The 23,501-nt window shown below is 43.5% G+C and overlaps 1 protein-coding gene across 2 annotated transcripts in view; it reads left to right on the top strand.

The window, feature by feature from the left end:
- Positions 1-3,938, top strand: part of LOC135102012 (proline-rich protein 36-like) — a 22,651-nt gene extending 18,713 nt beyond the window's left edge. Inside the window, exons 3-5 of one of the 2 annotated variants that reach the window (XM_064006625.1) lie at positions 1,998-2,093; positions 2,450-2,739; positions 2,944-3,938. In XM_064006625.1, coding sequence (XP_063862695.1) covers positions 1,998-2,093; positions 2,450-2,739; positions 2,944-3,209 — 652 coding nt within the window. In that variant the 3' untranslated portion in view covers positions 3,210-3,938. Of the gene's footprint in view, positions 1-1,997; positions 2,094-2,449 lie in introns of both variants that reach the window. The other variant, XM_064006624.1, reaches the window with a different exon arrangement.
- Positions 3,939-23,501: the final 19,563 nt, after the last annotated feature.

Genomic DNA, 23,501 nt, shown 5'->3' with positions numbered 1-23,501 from the left:
TAAGCAAAATCAAACAACAGCCTCCACCAATCGCGTTCCTGGATTCTCTTTGCCCTAAGGAAGTTCTCAATGCAAAGTGATTGATCGGTTCGTCTATAAATTTCTGCTTGGTTTTTATACGTGGAATTCAGTGGACCTGGTGACATCATCTCTTGGGGCGACTGCGTGGGTTAGTCCTCACACGTTTGGTTCAGATTCCCTTCCTCTAACTCGCTAAACTGGATAACGTTCAAAGCTCGTCGTCTCATCAATTTCCATTATTTTTTTTTTCTATAACGCTTATTTCCACCTCTCGTTTAAACTAACAGATTGCCTTCTCTTCCCTTCTTCGCCCTCCCTACACACATTTCACCCATTTTCCTTCGTGTTACGCCCATCTGATTCATTCATGGTGTAACTCATTCATTCCTTTCACGTCATTCACTGTAATTTCTAGAACTGTCAATCATCTCACTTTTTTAATCTTCATCTTTTTTCTCCTTTTTTGTGCCTTACGACTCTAAGAACCTGATCGCCTTTCTCCTTTTTCTTCCTATTTTCGAGTCTCCGGCAATTTGTCTTCCAACGAGGTGCGATCAGCGGGGCTTGGTTTGGTATTCCCCGCGCTGTACGAAGCTTTCTTGCCTCCCTCGCTCAGACTCCATTTGTTACCAAGACCTCCTTCACTCAAGTCTGGCGTTCTTTTGCATGTTCGCGGAGTACATTTGTTATAATTCGGTTATTTATGCTATTTTCCTGTAGCTTTCTTTAGATTTTATTTGTTATAGTTCGGTCGATTATATTTTTTTTCTGTCCATTTCTGTAGATTTATGTTTTATGGCATTCGTAGAGAGAGAGAGAGAGAGAGAGAGAGAGAGAGAGAGAGAGAGAGAGAGAGAGAGAGAGAGAGAGAGAGATGCACCAACATATCTACTGTCTACACAAAAACATTACTTCATCAAATTTTTATGCAGACTCTTCAGACTTTCCAGTACAGTTCTTTTTCCTTTCCTCCCACACTCCTTTCTTCCTCTCGTGAGTCACTCCTCCAGTCACTTCTCCCTCTTCTCCTTCCCTCCTTTCTTCCTCACGTGACACTCCTTCAGTCACTTCCTTCCCTCCTTCCTTCCTTTCCTCCTCACGTGAGTCACTCCTTCAGTCACTCCACTCACCGTCGACCCTTTAGTTCTTCCTCCTGCAGACGGCCAATCAACAAGTCCCTCTTTGTACGAACATGCAAGTCTTCTCTTACTGCTCCTCTCTTTCCTCCCTAAGTTAGCTTCGATACTCATTACCGTATAGTGTGTCTGCCCCCCTCCCCACCGTGTGTGTATGTGTGTGTGAGTGCGTGGTCCAGATTCAGCGCTGTCCCTCCCTCCTGTACCTTAGCGTGAATCTGGAATCCCTCAACCCAAGTGACCTTCAAGTCTGGCCTTCACACCAGCACGCGCCGCCTCCCACACAACGTGCCGCCCTGACACATCTATAGGTCCACATCTATCTCAAGAACTCCGAAGTTGCCAGAACCATTAATCTTTCGTGGTATTCCGTTATTTCTTGTATGGATTTTCAATGGCTAGAGACAATTTATTCCACGTGTCCAGGTCCACTCTCACCTTCCCTTGCGATTCAAGTAGATGCCGCTTTTATTTGGCTTATGGTCGTCACGCAGGAGATTTGTTGATTTTTTTTTCTTTAGTGTTTATATTTACTTTTGTACGGCTCTTTGTCTTGCGAGAATTGATGTTTGAATTGTTAGGCACGGAGCGTAATATTTGTTGGAATTATTGTTATTGTAAAGTTTTCAGTATGCTTGCAGAGGGAGAGAGAGAGAGAGAGAGAGAGAGAGAGAGAGAGAGAGAGAGAGAGAGAGAGAGAGAGAGAGAGAGAGAGAGAGAGAGAGTCGAATCCATTATAGGTAATGTTCTCGTCTGCTGCACCATGTCACTTCCTATGTATATTCTGTATGGATTAATATAACAGCAGGTCTCCCTCTAATTCTCCTTTTCCCCCTTCAGGAACAGCGTGTACTCCAGCACCAGCTACGCCGCCAGCCGGGGGTTCCGGCCCCAGGCGGGAGACCACTCGCTGCCCCATCCTGTGGCGCCCCCGAGGTGAGTGTGTCCTGCAGACGAGAAAGGAGAGGGGTTGCGTCAGAGCGTCCAGAATCGTGGTTGATGCCCCTTGATGTGCAGGAAACGAGAGGGAGCACACGGCATTCATTACTATTTGTTCATTCATTACTGTGTGTGTGTGTGTGTGTGTGTGTGTGTGTGTGTGTGTGTGTGTGTGTGTGTGTGTGTGTGTGTGTGTTAAGAGGGGCTAATTTGATGACCTAGAAACCATTAATGACACGTCTGAAACTTAAAATAGTTGCCGCTTCTTGTATCTCTTTCCATGTGTAGTTATCGGAGGCAGTTGGTAAATGCCGTATAGAAATGCTGTGGTGATGTGGTGGTTGGTGTTGCAGGAGCCGAGGCACCATTGTCACGCCACCCGCCCGAGGCATCAAGAAGTCCTCCTCGGAGATCATGGGGAGGGGATCAGGGCCAGCCAGGGGCATACTCAAGTCCTCCTCAGGCGTCCTAAAGTCCCACCAACACACAGAAGTTCCCTTGTCCAAATCGTCCTCGGGGATCACCGCGCCCCTTCCTCCTCGCGTCAACTTTAACACCACGGTAGTGACCAGTGACGACCCCCCGCCGCCCGCCGCTGCGACCCCTACCCCCAGCAAGCCTCCCTCTGAGACTCACACCACCGGTATGTTCGTAGCTCCAGTGCCTAGTTGTGTGGCGTCAGCTGTACCAGTAGTCATGTCTTTGTCAGCATCAGGTACATCAGAGGCAGCTGTCCCCGTGGCAGCAGATCCTGCCTCGCTCTGTACTGTAGCATCTGTAGTAACTTCTCCTGCTTCTCCTCCTGCTTCTTCTCACGCTTCTGCTGTTCCGGTGACAACTACTACAGGAGTTACATCCTTGCTGACTTCGAGATCGCTAGCGTCCCCACCTGTGGCCCCGCCCAGGCGGCGCAGGGCAGCAGCCAGGGGTGAGTATTGCCTGTGTACTGTGTTGTTCCTTGGGGCAGGAATCAGGGGGGTGGGGGGATCATGCAAGTGTCTGATAATTGGTGTGTACCTGAGAGGGCGTCACGAGGCGTCTGTCTGGTGGTGGCGTGCCGCGAGGACTGTAAGTGACGCCCCATGCGTTGCGGCATTTACAAGAGTGCCCTAGTGAAATTTATTATGAAGATAAATTAAGGCACGCACACACACCCAACTACCGTCCACCCAGCCGCCCACCCACACACACACAGCCATTCATCCATCCACGCATCTTAACTCTCCATAACGTCACCATTCCTTTCTTCTTTCCTCTCATCACCTGCGTCACTGCCCCTAACACCCACCCAACCCCCTACAGACACCCAACCAACACACGTCCATCACTGCATTTCTCTTTTTCCCCGGCGCCTCACGAAATATGTAAGAGTCACCCTCGTAACCTCCCGGGGGCTTTTCTTTATGGCTTATGCGTCACCTTGAGGTATCTGCACAGTAGCCTCGTTGTTATTGTGTCCGTAAAGTTGGCGGTGAGCTGTGGTGCCCTGGTGCGGTGCTGCGCGGTGCTGGAGAGGCGGCCACTCGCGAGATGGATGGCTTCAAATAACTGCGCAACAACAGACGTATGTTATGGCCACTGAAAAATACAGGCAGGACGACCAGAGAGAGAGAGAGAGAGAGAGAGAGAGAGAATATTTGACAAGGGGAAAAGAAAAAAGGCTTCAATAACATTATAGCCACTGGGGGAAACGTGTTTGTTGTTTTAAAGATAACGAAGAACAGAAATTGACGCTATGACTGCTAAAGCATGAAATATTGCGGAACGACCAGAGAGAGAGAGAGAGAGAGAGAGAGAGAGTCTGTCATAATTCAGGCTACAATAAGAAACAGACAGCAGCAGGAGGGACGTGAGTTGTGAACACACCTGCCTCCTAACGCAGCGCCGCCAACACGGGGACTAATTTGTTGCCCTCTTGCGTCACCTGAGAGGACTTGTACCGCCACACTCGCCCAGCCTGCCTCCCTCCCTGCGAGCGCTACCTGTAGGCACGTGTTTCTCGAAGACCGCTGATACTGTTGATGTTTGCTTTCACATGAATGTCTGTTTATCTATGTATGTATGTGTAGATAGGCAGGTTAAGTTTATAGAAAGGTAGGTAAATTAATAGATGCATCGATCGATAAATAGTAGATAGATAGATAGGTAGATAGGTAGGTAAGTACATGAATTGATGGATAGGTAAACTGATTGATTGATGAACATAGACACATCTTTATTGATATATATATATATATATATATATATATATATATATATATATATATATATATATATATATATATATATATATATATATATATATATATATATATATATATATATATATATATATATATATATATATATATATATATATATATATATATATATTTTTAGATGCATGAGTCTTGTGATAGTACGAATTGCATGAGTCCACAATTTACCCTATGGAATAACAATAGATGGCATAAATTTAGCCACTTCTTATCACCCTCATAACTTCCCTCCATCAGGTCACGCACGCCTCCCCAACGCACGCCTCTCACGCCTCCCATTCTCCCGCCAGAAAGAAGAGCACTCATTTGTTCACGTATTTACATCCCATTCCCCCGAGAAGCGCCTTTCCTATCTCAGTGCCGCACAGGATTCCGCGCCGTGCTAAAATATGCATGAGCGAAGTAAGGCCGCGGTTTCCCACACGTGCGAAGGGCGGCAGGAAGCGTGACCTATCTCCGTCAGATCACTTGCAGGCGCCTAAGGAACATCACGGGGCCTGCTGCGGCTGTTACTGGGGTGCCTTGTGGCTTGCTGTGGTTCGATGTGTCCTCCATTAGACGTGTGTTTGTGGGACTTTTATGTTTTTTTTATTCTTATTTTTTTTCAACTAAAGGAAAACACTAAGCAATGATATGTAGGGAACACTTGAGTATCGCATTCTGAAGTGTTTTTTTTTTTTCTTATTTATTTTATTTATTTATTTCATCATTCTTTTTATGTATTTATTTGTCTTTATTAGAGAGGTGGGTGACACCAGGCGAGAACATGCAGGGAATACCGCATTCTCAAACGTATCATTGTCTTATCTAGAGGACATAACTCGATTTTTCAAGGGCGTTTTCGTGATTCGAGTGATAAGATAACGAAGGAAAGAACAAAAATTCTGTGAGAAACCTGATTAGTCATCTCTGTAACATTAAAAAATTGTTATGATAAGAACCCGAACTTATTCAAAACACGAGCCAAACATGAATCCACGAGTACATAATTACTACCTGTCAAGAAAGGACTAACACACTGAAGGCCGCCTCATAACAAGTCCCCGTGAAGCGAGCTGAACAAACTTAATGGAACTCAGCGGGAATTAATGAAGTGACTCACGAAACTTTCCATTGAATCACACTGCCTTTTCCTCCAACACGACTCCCTTCCCCCCAATTTCTTCCGGTGTCTGCCTCCCCCCACCACTCCTCTCTTCCCCACTACCAAGTCCCTCCCGGTGTTTGTATTCCCCCAACACAACTCCCTACCTTCCCTAACATCAAGTCTTCCCGCTGTCTGCCTTCCCCAGCACGCCCTCCATTCCTTGCCCCGGCGTGCTCCCTCCCTGCTGATCGTTTTGTGTGTGTTGAAGCGAGACGCGAGGGGGCGCTGCGCTAATATTAATTATAACTTCACAAGGAAACACCTGACAAGCGGCTACACCTGCCTTGTTTACGGCGCACAGGTTTACAGTCACATGCTACTGGGGCGGATGGTATTCAGGTCATATAGGCCCCCCCCAGGTCAGATGATCCTCAAGACAGATCGGCCTGAGTGGAAATAGGCCTCAGGACGTTTGGTGCTCGAGACACTTTGTGCCCAAACCACTTGGTCCCCAAAATGTCTCTAGACTCAGACGTCTGGAATATAGGCTTCGTCAAGGCAACATGTGGATCCAGGCACAATGATATAACTAACGTTTACCAAGCCATCCACTACTTACTCAACCACTACCACCCATCCACTCAGCCACTCAACCACCCATCCAACCACTGGCTCCCATCAGTCCATCCATTCATCCACCCATCCACTCGCCCACTTACATCTACCCACCCACTCATTCATCCTCCCACCTACCTACCCCACCACACCCTCTCATCCACCGAGTTGTTTGGGTACCACATGTCTCCAGCACCAAACGTCCCTGAGGCGTGTTTGTAGTCAAGCCGATTGTCTTGAGGATCATCTGACCTGAGGAAAATTTGTCATCCGCCCCAAATACCAAGTAACTAGCTCCCGGCGGACAGAGGGATTGCAGTGATAACAGTGTAGTGTAGCTCAGTGGGTGCATCAAGGGACTGCGGCACGCGGGTCACGGGAGCACCTTATTGGCGGTGTGGGCACTGCACTGGTGAAGGTGATCACCATCATCATCATCATTATCATCAGTTTCACGATTGTGCTCAAAGTGTTAAATATAAATTCCTAATTACGACTAATTATATTACTTCTTTAATGAACTTTGCGCAGGATATTCGGTTCCCAGCTTGCTATTTGTATCCAGTTCACGTTTCATTATTTATTGACAAATCATAATTTCTATACGCATTTAATTAGGACCGAATGATTATCGCTATCAGTTTTATGCACAAGGGACGGAGCTTATGAATGGACTTTGTTGTGGAAGAATGAATTACACATGCATTACCTAACAAATGTATTCGGCTTATTCATCAAATCACCCAACCCCCGGCTCAATAATCCTTTCACCTCTTCCCTCCAGCCTTGTGGCCCCCATCAGACCCATCCGTCACTCCTTAAACTCCGTAACTCCTCACCTTTCACCCCCAGCAGTATCATTGCACCCTACACCTCCCACTCGCAGCCTTTCAGTCCCGCCTTACAAACATTTCGCCCAAGGATGCTACACGTTCCTTGACTTCGCCTCGCTCGACTCCACCCTTGCTTCGCCCTGTTGTGTCTCCCCTTGCGTCTCACTTTCCTCGGTGAAAAAATGGGAGCAGCGGTTGAGTCACTCCTCGCGGCGGCCACTGAGGCAAGGCTTACAGCTCTAATCTCGAGGCACAGGCTGATTCAAGTAAATTATCTCGTGTATTAGTGGTTTTAGGGCCGTGATTGTGTGGCGTGCCTTTCCATGGCCGGAGCTTGGGCCGCCTTCGCTTCATTCTTCATACGTACCTGACTTTTATTGGTATTTTATTTATTTATTTATTTATTTATTCATTTATTTATTTATTTATTTTCTTTTAGTTATTTAGTTAGTTATTTAGTTAGTAAGTTGGTAAGTGAGTGAATGAATAAGTGAATGAGTTAGTTGGTTCCTGCGTGATGTGTCAGAAAAAAGGCATTTACGTGTTGAAACAATAAATAAAAGGCTGTTTATGTAGATTACGTACAATAGCTTTGTATTTCGTGCACGACTTTGCAACACTAGCAAGACAGAATTACGTAAAGTTTCCCAGACTGAAAGTGAAAGTCAGATCATTAGTATACGTGGTGATGAAAGAAGGTGTATATGAGAGAGAGAGAGAGAGAGAGAGAGAGAGAGAGAGAGAGAGAGAGAGAGAGAGAGAGAGAGAGAGAGAGAGGAGAGGAGAGAGAGAGAGAGAGAGAGAGAGAGTACGAAGCAGGAAAGCCACACCAGACAGCACAGCACTTACAAGACACAGAGCACTCACAACACCAGGATTATTATTTGGATTCTTTTCGCTATTACTTTTTAATGAATGAATGGGAGAAAATGTTGCTGATAGTTACGAAAGGCTTTGCAGGGATGGTGACATATCTGGGAGGCCGTAAGAACGTTTTAGGGAAAGGTGTAGGAGGTGTTGAAGCTGCAGAAGTGTTTTAAGAGAAAATGGGTGTGTTTAGGAGGCTGTAGGAGTGTTTAGGAGGGTGTAGAAAGGTGTGGTGAAGCTGTAGGACTGTTTAGGACAGTGTAAAAGTGTTTTGGGAAGGTGTAGAAAGGTGTGGAAAAGCTGTGGGAGTATTAAGAGGGTCTAGGGGTATTTAAGACGCTGTAGGAGTGTTTAAGAAGGTGTAGGAGTGTAGGAAGATATAGAAGTGTTTGGGACGGTGTAGGAGTTTTGTCTGAGAGGATATAGGAGTATTTGGGAGTGTTTTAAGGAGCATGAAAGGAACTGAGATGTATAAGGAGGGACATTAGGATAGGTTTGTTAGAAGGCATAAAGGGAACTGAGGCTGGTGAAGGAAGGAAGGTTTTGTAGGGATGTTTAGGAGGATGAAGGGAACTGAGAGCGGGTTTGTTTGTTTGTTTGTTTGTTTGTTTTGTTTGTTTTTCCATCATCTCGACGTGGGTATTACGTCACATTTTCGTCTATTTATTTTCATGGTTATTTTCTATTTATTTCTTCTCACCATCTGATTTTTATACATTGTTTTATTTTTTTATTTATTTCCTTTGAGCATACACTATATGTACACATAATTGTTGTTGTTGTTGTTGTTGGTGGTGGTGGTGATGGTGGTGTTCTCAATGGTACTGTTGCGTTCCCTTTGTGTGGTGAGTGAAGCAGTGAAGCCTCGAGTGTTGGTGTTGAGGCAAAGGACAGGAGCAGGCTGGAGATTAAAATATTGATTTCAGCTCCCTTAAATTTAATCTGTTTTTAGCTCTATTTTTTTTTTTTTCTGCCTCTATTTTCAGCTGTGTGTGTATGTGTGTGTGTGTGTGTGTGTGTGTGTGTGTGTGTGTGTGTGTGTCAGACCCGGGTGGCGGAAACTCTCCAACGTCTCATTTTTTCTTATTTCGATACTCTAAAGGTGAACTTATTTTTATCCTTTTCTTTTCACGTATCTCTGTTATTAACCCCACGAGAGAGAGAGAGAGAGAGAGAGAGGAGAGAGAGAGAGAGAGAGAGAGAGAGAGAGAGAGAGTTCGCGGTAATTTCAAAGCAAGACCATTTAAAACAACGATCGCCAGACTAGTTGAGCTAAGAAGACCAGATGAGCGTAATTACTCGCCCATAATAGACGGTTATCTCTCTCTCTCTCTCTCTCTCTCTCTCTCTCTCTCTCTCTCTCTCTCTCTCTCTCTCTCTCTCTCTCTCTCTCTATTTTAAGCAAAACGTCGCGAGATAAGACGAAAACACGCACTAGCCATCGACCTGTTAAGACTTGTCGCTATATTTAGCTCTCCGCATTGGTCCTGGCCGCCCTACGTCACCGATAACCCGCAGCCAATCAGCGCCGCGGTAGGCTGAGCTGCGTGACGTGACCAGTATCATCCATCCAATCAGAGCAGCAGAAGACCAGCCTGGATTACGTCATTGATAAAGTTCGGCCAATGAGAAGTCAAGCATCTGGACCACGTGACGTCACCAGGGGAGGATGTCTGGCCATTTAGAGTGAGATTCCTTAAAGTGTTATTGTGAGTGAGTGAGTGAGAGTGGCGTGACCTTGACTGGTTGGAGGTATTGTAATGATGGGTTGTTGTTGTTGTTGTTGTTGTTGTTGTTGTTGTTGTTGTTGTTGTTGTTGTTCTTGTTCTTCTTCTTCTTGTTCTTCTTCTTCTTCTTTGTCTCCTTGTTCTTCTTTATATTTCTCGTGACATCCTTTCTTCCTTTATATTATCACTATTGTTATTGTCCTTTATCTGTTGTTGTTGTTTGTGGTGGTGGTGGTGGTGGTAGGGGTAGCGGTAGTGGTGGTGGTGATGGTGGTAGGGGTAGCGGTAGTGGTGGTGGTGGTGGTGGTATTCTCCATGTTACAGCTTCCTTTGGTTTGTTATTTATAGTAGCAGTAGTAGTAGTAGTAGTAGTAGTTAGTAGTAGTAGTAGTAGTAGTAGCAGTAGTAGTAGTAGTAGTAGCAACATCAATAGTAGAAATGATAGTTATTGATAAGCTTTTAGTCATTTCAATCAGAACAAAATACACCAAAATTAATACATAGATTCCTGAACCCAAATAACTCCCACACCAATACTGCAGGCAATCATTCTCCCTCACCACCACCACCACCACCACCACCACCATCGCCACCACGAACAACCTCGCAATGCAGCTTTCTATCAGTAACCTCCTTCTCCTCTTCCTCCTCTTCCACATCCTCCTCCTAAAGTCTCCTCAATATCGTGATTCTTCTTCTCGTTCTCTCTCTCTCTCTCTCTCTCTCTCTCTCTCTCTCTCTCTCTCTCTCTCTCTCTCTCTCTCTCTCTCTCCTTTTTTATCTTATTTCTTCTTCCTCGTCCTTTCAATCTCCATTCTTTATCGATTTTTGTTCTTTACCAGTCAACACACACACACACACACGCACACACACAAACATATTTCATTCAGCGTTCAGGAAAGTTAGTTTCAATGGAGATTTTATTTTACTTTTTTTTTTTCGTTTTTCATATTGACGAGTCTCTCTCTCTCTCTCTCTCTCTCTCTCTCTCTCTCTCTCTCTCTCTCTCTCTCTCTCTCTCTCTCTCTCTCTCTCTCTCATGCTGGAAAAAATTATCTGGTGTGTATTTATAGAATATTCTCACCCTGATTAGAGAAAAAGATGCAAAATAGTACGTAAAAGTATTCCTGTTATTTTTTCTCTCTCTCTCTCTCTTTTATTCGCTACTTCATTATTTTATTTTTTTCATACAGCGAGTAGGAAAAAAAAAGAATGTGGTATTAGGTTCGTCGCCGCTTTGTATTCGTTGTTTGTACTGTAATTTTTTGTTTGCCGCCTTTATCAACTTACTCTTCTTTTTTTTTGTAACCGTGTGTGTGTTTTGTCTTTTTTACCATACATCTTTCATTTGCAACTTTGTCAGCTTTCCTTCATTGCGACTAAAAGAGAGAGAGAGAGAGAGAGAGAGAGAGAGAGAGAGAGAGAGAGAGAGAGAGAGAAGAGAGAGAGAGAGAGAGACCTTAGTATTAGATTCACTGCAGCTCCTTTTTTTTTTTTTTCTCTCTCTCTCTTTTTTTCAGGAACTTTTGCAATGTTTTGTGTGCGTGACACTGACTGAGGGCACCCAAGGAAAACTTTTACAACACCTACATTAGTGCTGTTGTTGCCCGGCGTGTTTCCCTCTGCTAGTCCGTGTTGCGGCGCCTTCCTTTTTATTTTATGTTTTATTTGTTTATTTATTTATTTATCTGTATATATATATATATTTTTTTATCAATTAGAATCCTTTGTTGGTCGTGCCGTGTTAAAAGCCTCCCTGAAAGCTTTGTGTTGTACCTAAATAAAGGACTTTCTCGGTAGACTCGTTAAGTTCATCGGGTGTTCATCATGGTGTCTGGTTGGGAAAGGTGGATCTTCCTGTGTTTCTAGCTAAATAAAAGGCTCTCTCGATAAAGTCTATTCAGAAAGACGTGTTGTACATAAATAAAGGATTTTCTCGGTAGACTCTTTCACCTCATCGGGTTTTCATCGCGGTTCTGGCTGGAAAAGATCGGTCACCTTGTGCCACACCTCCTCAGTGTCTTTTTTTTTTTTTTATCCTTAGCTAGCATTCATCTTGCATTAAAAATAGATAAATAAGTGAAGAGCTTTCTCTATAAATCTTATCACTTCATCAGGTGTTCATTGCGGGTCCTGGCTGGGAAAGGTGGGTCACCCTGTGTTATACCTCCTATATGTTTAGATTATGTTGTCCTTGGCCTGTACCCTTCCGTTAAGAAAATAAAAGTAAAGAGCTCTCTCGATAGATGCGTTCACTTCATCAGGTATTCTTTACGGTGTCTGGCTAGGGAAGGAGGATCAACGGGAGAAGATTGATTTATTAATTGAATTTATAGATTGACTCCTTATCAGGTGTTCATCACGGCATCTGGCGGGAAGGGACGGGTCATGGTCTAAAGGGTGACTGACTGTTTGATGGAATGAACCTTTGGCGCCGCAACAAGCAGGGCGTGATGATGTAAGGAATGTGTACACTGGTCAGGGACTTGGAGGAAAAGGTGTCCGTGCTAATTTTTAATAAAGGGACTGATTAGATTATATTGACTTATTGTGCCGCAACAACGCAGTCACATTGCGCCGCTCTTCAGAGGAAGTGTTGTTAGGCAAAGTAATCATCAAGTAAATATTGACTGACCTAATGGCGCAGCAACAATGTAGTCTTGTAGCGCTGCTTGTCTGAAGGGAGATTGTTTTTGAAGAGAGTGGTTTCAAGACACTTATCCTCCAATTTTGGATAACTCTTGAATTTTTCTTTAGAGGCTGCACCTCAGTGACTTTTTTCTCCCTTTTGTTGCCCGAGGCCAGTGCCCCACTTTCATAAAAAAAAGATTCAGTAATCATCACAGCGGGTGGGGAAACCTTTTGAGTGCGGCAATGTCCGTGGTGAGGTGGTGATAGTGTGTTGTCCGCCTCCCGCTGAGATGTGACCCTTCACTGCCTGACGGACTGCAGGAAATAAATATGATAATTGCTAGGGCTTCATAAAAACTCCGGAGACCAGCCAAGGAAGAAAAGACACACAGAACTGTCTGGCTCCTCTGTGAATCTTCGGTCTCTTACGCTGCTAAGATATCCTGTAGATCTTTACGTACTATGGGATCAATTCTTTTTTTTTTTTTTCTTTTTATGTAAGAGGGGCATTGTCCGAGGGCAACACAAAGAGAGAGAAAAAAAAAGCCCAGTGAGATTCCAGTCTGCTGTTTCTTGCTCGGTGTAGTGGTGATTCAAGGTTAAAGTGGTTGGCTGCAGTGCGTCAGGTTGTAACGTAACCAAACAGATGGAATAGAGAGGAAGCCCAAGGATATCAATGGAAAAGGTTATGGGATGGATTACTCTTGTATTATACATTCCGGAAGACAGAGTAATGAAATTGATCAAAGCAATGTTCGAACATAAATGCACATAGAACTACCATATAAGACGAATTGTACTTAATAATGTAGCTCTTTTGTATACGAGTGGTTCTGGCCAAGGGCAGCAAGAAGACTGAAAATACCCACGGAAGGTGCTGGTTAACAAATATTAGTCAAAGAGAACGTCCTATAGTATGAGGAAAACTATTACCATATCAGAAAGTAACCTATTCAACTCATTACGGGTATTACTTTTATTTCATCTCTTCACGTCTCGTCCTGTTCTCTCCCCTCGCATCTCCATCTATCCCTCCACTCTTATCTTCCCTTCCGTAACAACTTTCCCTCTCCCCTTCCTCATATCCCAGCGTCCCCTTTCACAATCTCTGTCTTCCCTCGCTTCTCCTTACCCAGCTTCTCCACTCCCTTCGTGCCCTCACCTTCAAGCCTTCTCTCTCTCTCTCTCTCTCTCTCTCTCTCTCTCTCTCTCTCTCTCTCTCTCTCTCTCTCTCTCTCTCTCCACCTGAAATACAAGTTCCCAGCCGTTTTGTTAATATCGGATTTCGTGATGACTTGAATTTTTTAAGACAAAGCAATATTTGACAATTACAGAAGCGTGTTAGTTATTTTTTTTCATTGGCGCACGCACACACACACACACACACACACACACACACACACACACACACACACACACACACACACACACACACACACACACACACACACACACACACACACACACACACACACACACACACACACACATTCCTACATTTTCTTTTTCCGTATATAATTGCATATCTCTCTCTCTCTCTCTCTCTCTCTCTCTCTCTCTCTCTCTCTCTCTCTCTCTCTCTCTCTCTCCCTCTCTCTCTCTCTCTCTCTCTCTCTCTCTCTCTCTCTCTTGTTGTGTGTGTGTGTGTGTGTGTGTGCGCGCCTGGCCATATGTCGCGTGTATGAGTGTTTGCGCGGGGGAAATTCTAAGGCATGAAATACGACGTGCTTTCCCGCGCCGTTCTTCACCGTCGTGTCATCTGAGGTGTGCAAGACTTCCTCCTCTACAAAGGGGCGGCTCTGGCTTAAAGGGACGCTCTTGTGCCGATCCGCTGGGACTCTTATCAGCACGAAGGTTGCGGCAATGCGTCATGCAACACGCGGAGGAGGCAGGCAGGCGGGCGGGCAGGCAGGCAAGGACGGGGACAGGCTGAGGGCCGCTGGAAGTGACGGCGGCTCAGATGGCTCACAAGTTTCTCCCCTGAGCTAGCGGAGGGACGGAGGTGGTTACAAAGGATTACAAACGGATTTTAAACCTTTATGTCACCGCTAAGGTGCTTACTTGATTTAACTTCTTTGTAACGTTAGAGAATTATTGTGTATAAAAAGGAGAGAAAGGTACAATCTGTGACTACTGGTGTTTGTGTTGGAGCGTATAGTAATGCGTTGTGTGATTACAGGGGATTTTAAACAGTAACAGCCCTTTATGTCATCACTGAGGGCTTGGCTTAGCTTTAACAATAGCATTAGAGGATTGCTAACAATAAAAGTGAGAGCAAGACTACTGATGTCTGATGTTTATGGGAGAGGCTATGGTAATGTTCTGTACGTAATACTGCAGGATTTTGAACGGCAAAAGACCTTTATGCCGTCACTAAGGTGCTTGGCGTAATTTTACATTATTAGAGAATTGCTAGTATAAAAGGGAGACTACTGTTGTTTATGGGAGAGGATATGGTAATGTGTGGTTTCAAAGGATTACAAGTTATTTTAAGCAACAACAGACCTTTATGTTATCACTAAGGTGCTTGGCTTAACTTTAACAATATCATTATGGGATTGCGAAATATAAAAAATGAGAGCAGGAAGGTGTAATCTGTAACTACTAATATTTGTGTGGGAGGTGTGGTAATGTGATGTGCTTACAGTGTTTAGGAAGCGAGGCGTGTTGTGGAAGATGAAGAGATGTGTCGTGCCAGTGTGCTCCGTACCTCGTACATAGAACAGGACTAGTCTAGTGTGATCTTGCAAATCCTCTTTTTTTCTCATATTCTCCATCTTATGTTTTGTTGCTGTCAAGGAAGAGGATTAAGAAGGGAGGTGTTGTTAAGCTGAGGCGGCGTAAAGAGGATGGAGGTGCAGTATCTCCGAGTAGTGATGTCACGGAGTCTGGTCAATTTCCTGTCTTTAGGTTGAATAGCAAATATACGGAATAATGAGCTGCTTTATATCAAGACCTCTGCAAGGACCGGGAATAGCTGGGAAGGCAAATTAAGCGTCAGGCACTGTTTGTACAAAATGTTTAAGGCAAATAAGAAAAATCTTCCTCTGTGCATTCCCCCATTTCTTGGTTTTTGCTTAGCTCTTAATATAAGCCAGCTCCTAAATCCGTAAAGCAATTCTTATTTAATTCACAGACATGACGTTCACTGGGCAATATGACGTCACTACTTGCTGCCATTGTACTGCACCTATTGGCGAGGCAACACTCACACCAGAAACCACAGACAAGGAAGGTGAAGCACAGGACAGCGTAAGGAATGACTACGTTGCGATAACCTGAAACCAACTTAGCAGATCCCCACACCACTGACTCAGGAACCCTTCTCTGACTCATTATTCTTCCTTACCACATGACATGGTGGCGAGGCGACGGTTGTGCTTGTGTATGTCCTTGCTTGTTGTGATGTGAGTGATGCCCTGCCACCATGCGGGCCAGGGAAGATGGAGGCACAAGGAGACAAAAGAGGATGCAGTATAGTGGTGTACATCTTAGGAATGACTAGTGCCTTTCTATAAATGAGGTGTGGATGAGGCAGTGGACGCAGGGGCTAGTGAGGGGGTGAGGGGGTGCTTCCTTGTTGCTATACCTGAGTGATTTTCGCTAAAGTTGTACAGCTAGCAACCAGTATATCTCTCAGGAATGACCATTGGCTTTCTTTGATAAATGAGGTGCAGGTGTGAGGCAATGTACGCAGGCCTAGTGATCCAGGGAGTGAGAGATCCCTTCCTTGTAGCTAGAGCTCAGTGTGTCAAGTGTTTTCAAGGTTATACAATCTTCTTTATTCCCAACATTCACATAATAAATACAACTCTGCTTGATGTATTATTTTTATGTGTAAGAGCTCTAGTCAAACGCAAGAGAAACTGGTGGAAAAAAAAAGCTTGCAGATAATGTCAAGCTCTAAAACACACAGAGGAGGGAAATAAGAGAAGGAATGAAAGATGGGAGAAGGAAGAGAAAGAATAAGAAACACACAAAAAGGAGAGAAATAATAGGAACTTTATGTCTGATTCGTAAGCTTCACTCACGTCTCGGCACACCAAACAAGGTGGCCAAAGATTATTACTCGTGTCATCAGCTCCTCGCTATGAAATGCATGGGTGTCTTTGGTCTCCCGCTCTGCCGCTGTTGTCTTTCCATATTTCATAGCTTTTCTCACAGGAAGGTTGGTGATCTGAACTGTCTTACTGCGTACCTCCTCCCTCCTTCACGCAAGACACTTCTGAAAACTTACCTTTCTCTTATTCCTATTCAGTTAATCAAAATAATCTAAAACTTTATATGTATTCGCACTTTTTTTATTATCTCGACTCACTCTCATCCTTCATCAGTCCATCTCATTAATCCACGTGTTAACCAGCATCCTCATTCCTGCCCCTCCTTCGCACGTTGGCAAGAGAATTAGGAATCTTGTCTCATTGCATCTTTCTTCTACCCACCATAACCTAGACACCAGCGGGAGGAACTGAATATGTATATGTCTGAATATATGTCAGTTAACCTTACCTTCTAAATATTCAGTTTATTTACTGTTATTGTTATTGTTGTTGTTGTTTTTCTGGTAACGATTTAAGATGCGTGGACTTTTTTTTTTTTTTTCCTCTACTGAAGATGTTTGTTTTCCATTTAGTCGGTGTTACAGTGTGTGTGTGTGTGTGTGTGTGTGTGTGTGTGTGTGTGTGTGTGTGTGTGTGTGTGTGTGTATGTATACGAAATATAAGTAGAGCATTAGTACACAATCGCTTCCATATTCGCTGGTCCAAAGTTACGAAATAGGCTTAATAGTGTGACTCCTTTGATCTCTCTCTCTCTCTCTCTCTCTCTCTCTCTCTCTCTCTCTCTCTCTCTCTCTCTCTCTCTCTCTCTCTTAGAACTTTTCTCGTCTTTTCTCAACTTTTGGCATATTCTTTCTATCCTTGCATCTCATTTTCTTCTCTTTCTTCCCTACATCATTCCCCGTATTTTCCTTCCTCTGTGTCTTTTCTTTATTTTTTCCTTTTCTTCTTTTCTTCCCCTCCTTCTATGATATTTTTTTTATTCTTTCTTTCCTCAGTGTGTTTCTTTTTCCTCATTCCTTTTCCTCCATCCCTTCCTCTCTCAGTGATTGTATTTTCCTCGCACTAATCTTCATTTTCGCCTCCTTCCCTTCTTCTTTGTTTGACTCTCATTTACTTTCTTCTGTCTTCTTTTTTCTCCCTTCTTTCTTACTCTTCTTCTTCTTTCCTCCTTCATTCGTTGATTTTCCTTTACTTTCTTCTACATTTTTTTTTCCTACCTTCTTTCTTAACCTCATTTCTCTTCCCTCGTTCTGTAGCTTGGATATTTCTCACTTATCTCCTTATTTTTCACCTATATTCTGTCATCTCTCCATCCTCCTCTTTATTTCCCTTCGCTATCTTCCTATTTTCCCTCTTTTATTCCGTCATCTCACTATAACCCCTCTTTTTTTCTTTCCCTTGGCGATCTTCCTATCTTTAACTTTCTTCTCTGTCTTAGTTTCTTCCATCTTTCCTCACCTTTCAATATTTCCCACCTGTCTTCCTATTTTCCTACCTTTATTCCATCTTCTCTCCATCTCCCTCTTTTTTCCCTTCCTATTTTTAACACTCTTTGTCTTACTTTCCTCCATCTTTCCTCACCTTTCAGTATTTCTCACCTATTTTCCGCCTTTCTTCCTCCTCTTTCTCCCCCCCCCTTGGCTATCTTTCTGTTTTTACTCTTCTGTCTTATTTTTCCTCCATCTTTCCTTACTTTCCTGTATTTCTCATCTATCTTCGTATTTTCATATCTTTTATTCCGTCATCTTTTCATTCCACTCCTTTCCTTGACCTCCTTCTTCCCTCGCCTCTCGTTCCCCCTCAGCTGGCCTTTCTGGTCGCCTCCATCCTCGCCACTGGTCGGTGATATACATTTCTTTCTGTTGCCGTGGATCAGGACTCCCTTCAGAAAGCTGGAGGGCGAACCGGATTATTGGATTGCACCTGCTTTCATTTCCCTTACTTTCTTTTTTGGTTCGTTTTCTATATATATATATTTTTTTTTTTTTTTTTTGTTTTCTCTAACTTTCGGACTCTTTTTATTTTGATTCCTGATTTTTTTTTGGGGGGTTGGTTTTTATTTTTGTTTGTTAATTTTCGTAGTTTTCTTTCATTTCTGTTTTTTTTTTTTTTTTGTGTTGTCCTTGTTTTTTTTTTTATTCATTTTGTGTTTTTTTTTCTTGTATTTCTGTTTTTTTTTTTGATAATTATTACTTTTGGTGTGTTTTCCTTAATTTTTTGTCCGTTTTCTTATTTCTTTTTTGTAACATACTTCTGTCTTTTCTTTGCGTTTTTTGTTCATATTATGTGATTTTCTTTCGTTTTCTATTTTCTAATTATTGGTACTTTTTGTTGTTTTTCTTACTTTTTTGTCCATTTGCTCTTTTTTTTTTTTGCAGTTTTATCAATTTCGTTCCTCATTTCATTTTTGATACATTATTTCGTATTACTCATTTACTGCTTACGTGTTTCTCTTTGTTAAATTATAACAAAGAAGAGAAACACGTCACCTGTTACCATCCCTTCGCTCTTATTTCAATGAACTTGTGACTATCTTCTGTAAAAATCAGACATTTTTTTCTGTCTTCATTCTGTCTTCTTACCTTTGAGCATTCCTCACCTATCAAACACATGAGTATCAACCAAACAATACACAGAGTACACCAAGTCCCTTACGTAAACATTGGGAACAGCAATAGGGAACCACTCTCCACTTCTCATATTGGTGTCAGCGACCTGCTAACACTCCCTTCATTATTGTTCTTGGGTAAGGAGGCGCTACCGAGTCCCTTATACAGAAACGCTATGATCTTTCACCACGAGTATCTTCCAAGGCCACAGAGATGACTGGCCGTGTTTTCAAGAGTGTTTCTCCTGTTGGTAGTATAGATATCTTGTTCATCTATCAATATAACCACAAAAAAAAAAAAAAACATCCTTAGAAACCCATTTAACGTCAACTAGAGCCTATCGAAAGTAGTCGAGGTGCGGGCAGAAGTGTTTCAGATGTGGTCCTGCGTCGGGTCCTGATTGCGCACCTTGCATGGCGTGGTGGGTAGGAGGTGGCTGGGGTGAAGGGGGGAGCACATAATTGGACAGGAGGAAAAAGGTGGATGGAGTGTATGTGAGTGCGTGTAGGTGAGAGCGATAGGTTAGGTAAGGGAGAGGGTCAAGGGCGTGTGGAGATGTGATGTGAGAGGGGGAATGCTGAGGCTAAGCTGAGGAGGAAAGTTGGCACGGTGGATTAAGCGTGGAGGGCGAAACAGGAGGACGCCTCATCTCAGTTTCCTTTAACAGGTTTCAGTGGCTCTAGTGGGTCTTCAAAGGTGTTTTCATGGTTTTAGTAAGTCTGCTATGGATTTTGCATCAAGGGGAAAATTAACAGGCTCTAGTGGGTCTGCAAGGGTCTTTTCATGGTTTTAGTAATATTTTGCCGTGGCTTCTGCATCATCAGGCTCCAATGGACGGGGTTTTAGTGACGTTATTTTAAAGTTTTCATCAGTATTTTTAAGATCTTAGTGGTGTGTGGCTTACCAAGGTTTCTGCATCATGAATTTTTAGGACTAATTCATTCATGATTATCATTATGACTAACTTTTAGGACTTACAAGAATTTTTTCATGATTCTAGTGATAATTTGTCATGGACTCTGCATCATCAGTGGGGAAAACACAAGACACCCATGAGAAACCGACTCGTTATCTGAGGAACCTTTGAAAATATACTAAATAAAGGTTCGAAGCTTTAAAAACCCGAGCCAGTGTGGAGAAGAGAATGCTGAACTGTGAGGTGGAGTGGAATGTAGATCAGTAATGGAAGAGCTGGACTAGGGTGGAGCAAGGCCATTCCGAAGGCTATCAATTATAGCTTATAGAAGAAAAGTCGATGTTTTATTCTGTCCGCCTCCTGTTAACAGGCAAGGGCGTGAGGGGTGAGGGAAGGGCGGCGCTGGTTCACTATCGCAGGAAGTGAAATGGTTTAAACTATTTCATTATTCTCGTAGCTTCATAATTGTAGTTATTTTAGTTTGTCAGTTAAACGAAACCGTGTTGTTGATTGGATACAAAAATAGAATAAACGCTCGCTATTTTTATATAAAGAAGACTTCGTTATTGTGATTTGAAAGTTAAGCAAAATGAGAGAAGAATGAAAATGCTATCAATAAAAGTAATACAGATATAAGATAAGAAAAAGATTATTTATTTATAACGCCATATAAAAAAAAAGTAAGTTATTTGGATTTGAATGAAGAAATATAAAAAGACAGAAAAGTGATAGTTTGTACAATCATAAGCAAAAAAAAAGTACTAATTATGGTCTCAAACGTTTTAACATATAGATATGCCAGTTTCTGTTTCTCCACTTAAAAACAAATCAAGAACATTTCATGGAACCTCATCAGTCTGCTTATCACCTTCCATATCCTGTTGAGTCACGACCACACGCACACACCTGGCGAGACGCAGATATGGGTGAGGGCAGGCGGGCAGCAGCGTACTCTATACCGCGACATGAGTGATATGAAGCCGATAGCGAGAGTCACGATATGTATCCACGCGCTGACACACACACACACACACACACACACACACACACACACACAGAGAGAGAGAGAGAGAGAGAGAGAGAGAGAGAGAGAGAGAGATCCCCTTTTTAGCCTTGGTATGTAGATATAAGTCGTCAGTTATAACTGCACCTTTTTGTATACTAATTATAACCCACAGATTATAAATTATTATGACAACACACACACACACACACACACACACACACACACACACGATGACCCACAAACAACACTAATACGACAAACAACAGTGATACGCAGGCGCTCTGAGTGACAACGATAAAAATACACTAATGAAGACACCAAGAAGAACTAGCCGTGCGTTCCTAGGCGACGGTAAATGCCAGTAATGAGAGTCAAGGTACTTTAGGGACAAAGAAAATAAAAGTATAGATAAACAAATACGTAACGAGGAGAGAGACGGGAGGGAACAGATGAAGCTTCTTGAGAGGAGAGAGAAATAAAAGACTAAAGACGAGATGATTGATTGTTTAAAGAATTAGAGAGGTAGGGAACTGCCAAGTAGTGTGTGTGTGTGTGTGTGTGTGTGTGTGTGTGTGTCGCGTCACCACATGCAGTGCTCAGACACCCCGTCAGCCACTACCCACCTATCTTGTGACGTAGGCAGGAAGGAGGGAGGGAAGAGTGATGGTAAGGGGGGAGGAGGATGTTGCGTGTGACGGCCTGACAGTGTGTGACGTCAGGTGAGTGGTGACCTGAGGCTTCAGGAGGGACGTGGGGAGGGGGAGGTGACGGGAGAGGATAGGAGGAAGGATGCAGGGGGAAGAGAGAGGGGGGAGGAGATGGGAGGACGGGATGGAAAGGGGAGGAGAGAGGGATGGGAGAGGTGAAGAGATGCGACCTCAGGTGGTAAAAAGTTTCCATGTGAGAATTGATAAGGTGTGTGTGTGTGTGTGTGTGTGTGTGTGTGTGTGTGTGTGTGTGTGTGTGTTTATTTGCCTTTTTATGTCTTGTATTGACAGGACAATTGAACAGGTGGAATGATATGTATTTTTAGCATTGCCTCACCACCACCACCACCACCACCACCTCTGCCTTTACCATCGCCACCATTTTTTTTTACTAGTGGGCGAAAACAAACAAAGCCGTGACCTGATTTTACTGACGATAGACGCTGATGGGCCGGAAATGGGTTTTGTATGGTATGGCAGAGAGAGAGAGAGAGAGAGAGAGAGAGAGAGAGAGAGAGAGAGAGAGAGAGAGAGAGAGAGAGAGAAAGTCCATAGATAAATATAAACCTTAATTCACATAATCAAAACGCCCACCTGCGTAATTAGGAGGAAAATTAGGAAAATATAATAATCAGGGAAAACTTAAATACAATGAAGAAAGAGTAAAAATATCTCAGAAATTCCAGCCAGAGATTGATTAGGTCTTGGGAAGTTCAAGGTTAAAATATTCAGTGTTGGGTTAGGTGTGTGTATACTCGTATGTGTGTGTGTGTGTGTGTGTGTGTGTGTGTGTGTGTGTGTGTGTGTGTGTGTGTGTGTGTGTGTGTGTTATTGTCGTGAATGAGTGACAAGGTGTACAAGAGAGACATACATAGACACAGACAGACAGACAGATAGATAGACAGATACATAGACAGACATAGACAGACAGACAGGTGGCAACAAGAGCTGGGTGTTGCATGTCTGACCTGTATTTTATTTTTATTCTTTGTCTTTTTTTTTTTTCGTGAGTAAACCTGTGTTGGTGACGTCACTAGGACCAGAGATAATGTGTGTTTGTGTGTGTGTGTGTGTGTGTGTGTGTGTGTGTGTGTGTGTGTGTGTGTGTGTGTGTGTGTGTTTCTCAGCGGTGCCAAACAGGGTAATCTGATAGAGGTATTGGTACTAAAACTTGTAAGCTCGAGTGCGTACGAAAAAGCAGCTATCGTAGTCTTATTTGGCATCACCTTAATGTTACGGGGAGTAAAAATTTACCTTCGTTGGAAAATGTGTTTCTTTTTCTTTTCCCTCGATCTCTGTCTTTCTCTCCCTTCCCTTAGCCGCACCTCTTCGCTTTCTATTTTATCTGGACTCTATACACACACACACACACACACACACACACACACACACACACACACACACACACAACACAACACAACACATTCCAAAGTACAACCACTCACCACGCCCGTCACATCCACCAGCGAAGAAGTCATCCTGCACCACAGTCATTACACTCTCACACCACACAATCCACACCTCACAAACACCTCCAAGCACCTAAAGCACCACACTCCATCGCACACACCACTCCCATCACCACACAAAAAGTACACTCACCACACCTTTATTTAACTTACTTTCTCTCAATCCATCACCACTCTCATCACACACCACACACACACACACTTTTCCATAACAGTTTCCTACACATAACTCAACATCACAACACACGCAACACTCACATGTCCCTGACCCTCCTCCTATACCTAGAGCTTCGGCAAACCCTCACCTCACTCACCACTCCCTCACTACCCATCACACACACACACACACACACCTAACATTTCACAGCCAAGTACCGCCCCTCCCCATTACCGTAGTACCTTTCCGTCATGCTGCTCGCCAGGCATGTGTGTGTGTGTGTGTGTGTGGAGGGGTGGGGAGGAGCTGCGGGCCACTGACCTCTTTGTTGTAGCGTTCATTGGGTGTTCTCGCCTAGGGGTTAATGACTCACATCCTGGCTCTCGTTAGTGGTGATGCTGATCATGGTGATGGTGATGCTCCTCTTCCTGGTGATGATTTTACTATGTGCTTTGTTATGTA

Source organism: Scylla paramamosain, chromosome 7 (genome assembly GCF_035594125.1).
Source record: "Scylla paramamosain isolate STU-SP2022 chromosome 7, ASM3559412v1, whole genome shotgun sequence".
NCBI classification, from domain to species: Eukaryota; Metazoa; Arthropoda; class Malacostraca; order Decapoda; family Portunidae; genus Scylla; species Scylla paramamosain.
This window is presented reverse-complemented; position numbering and strand designations above follow the sequence as displayed.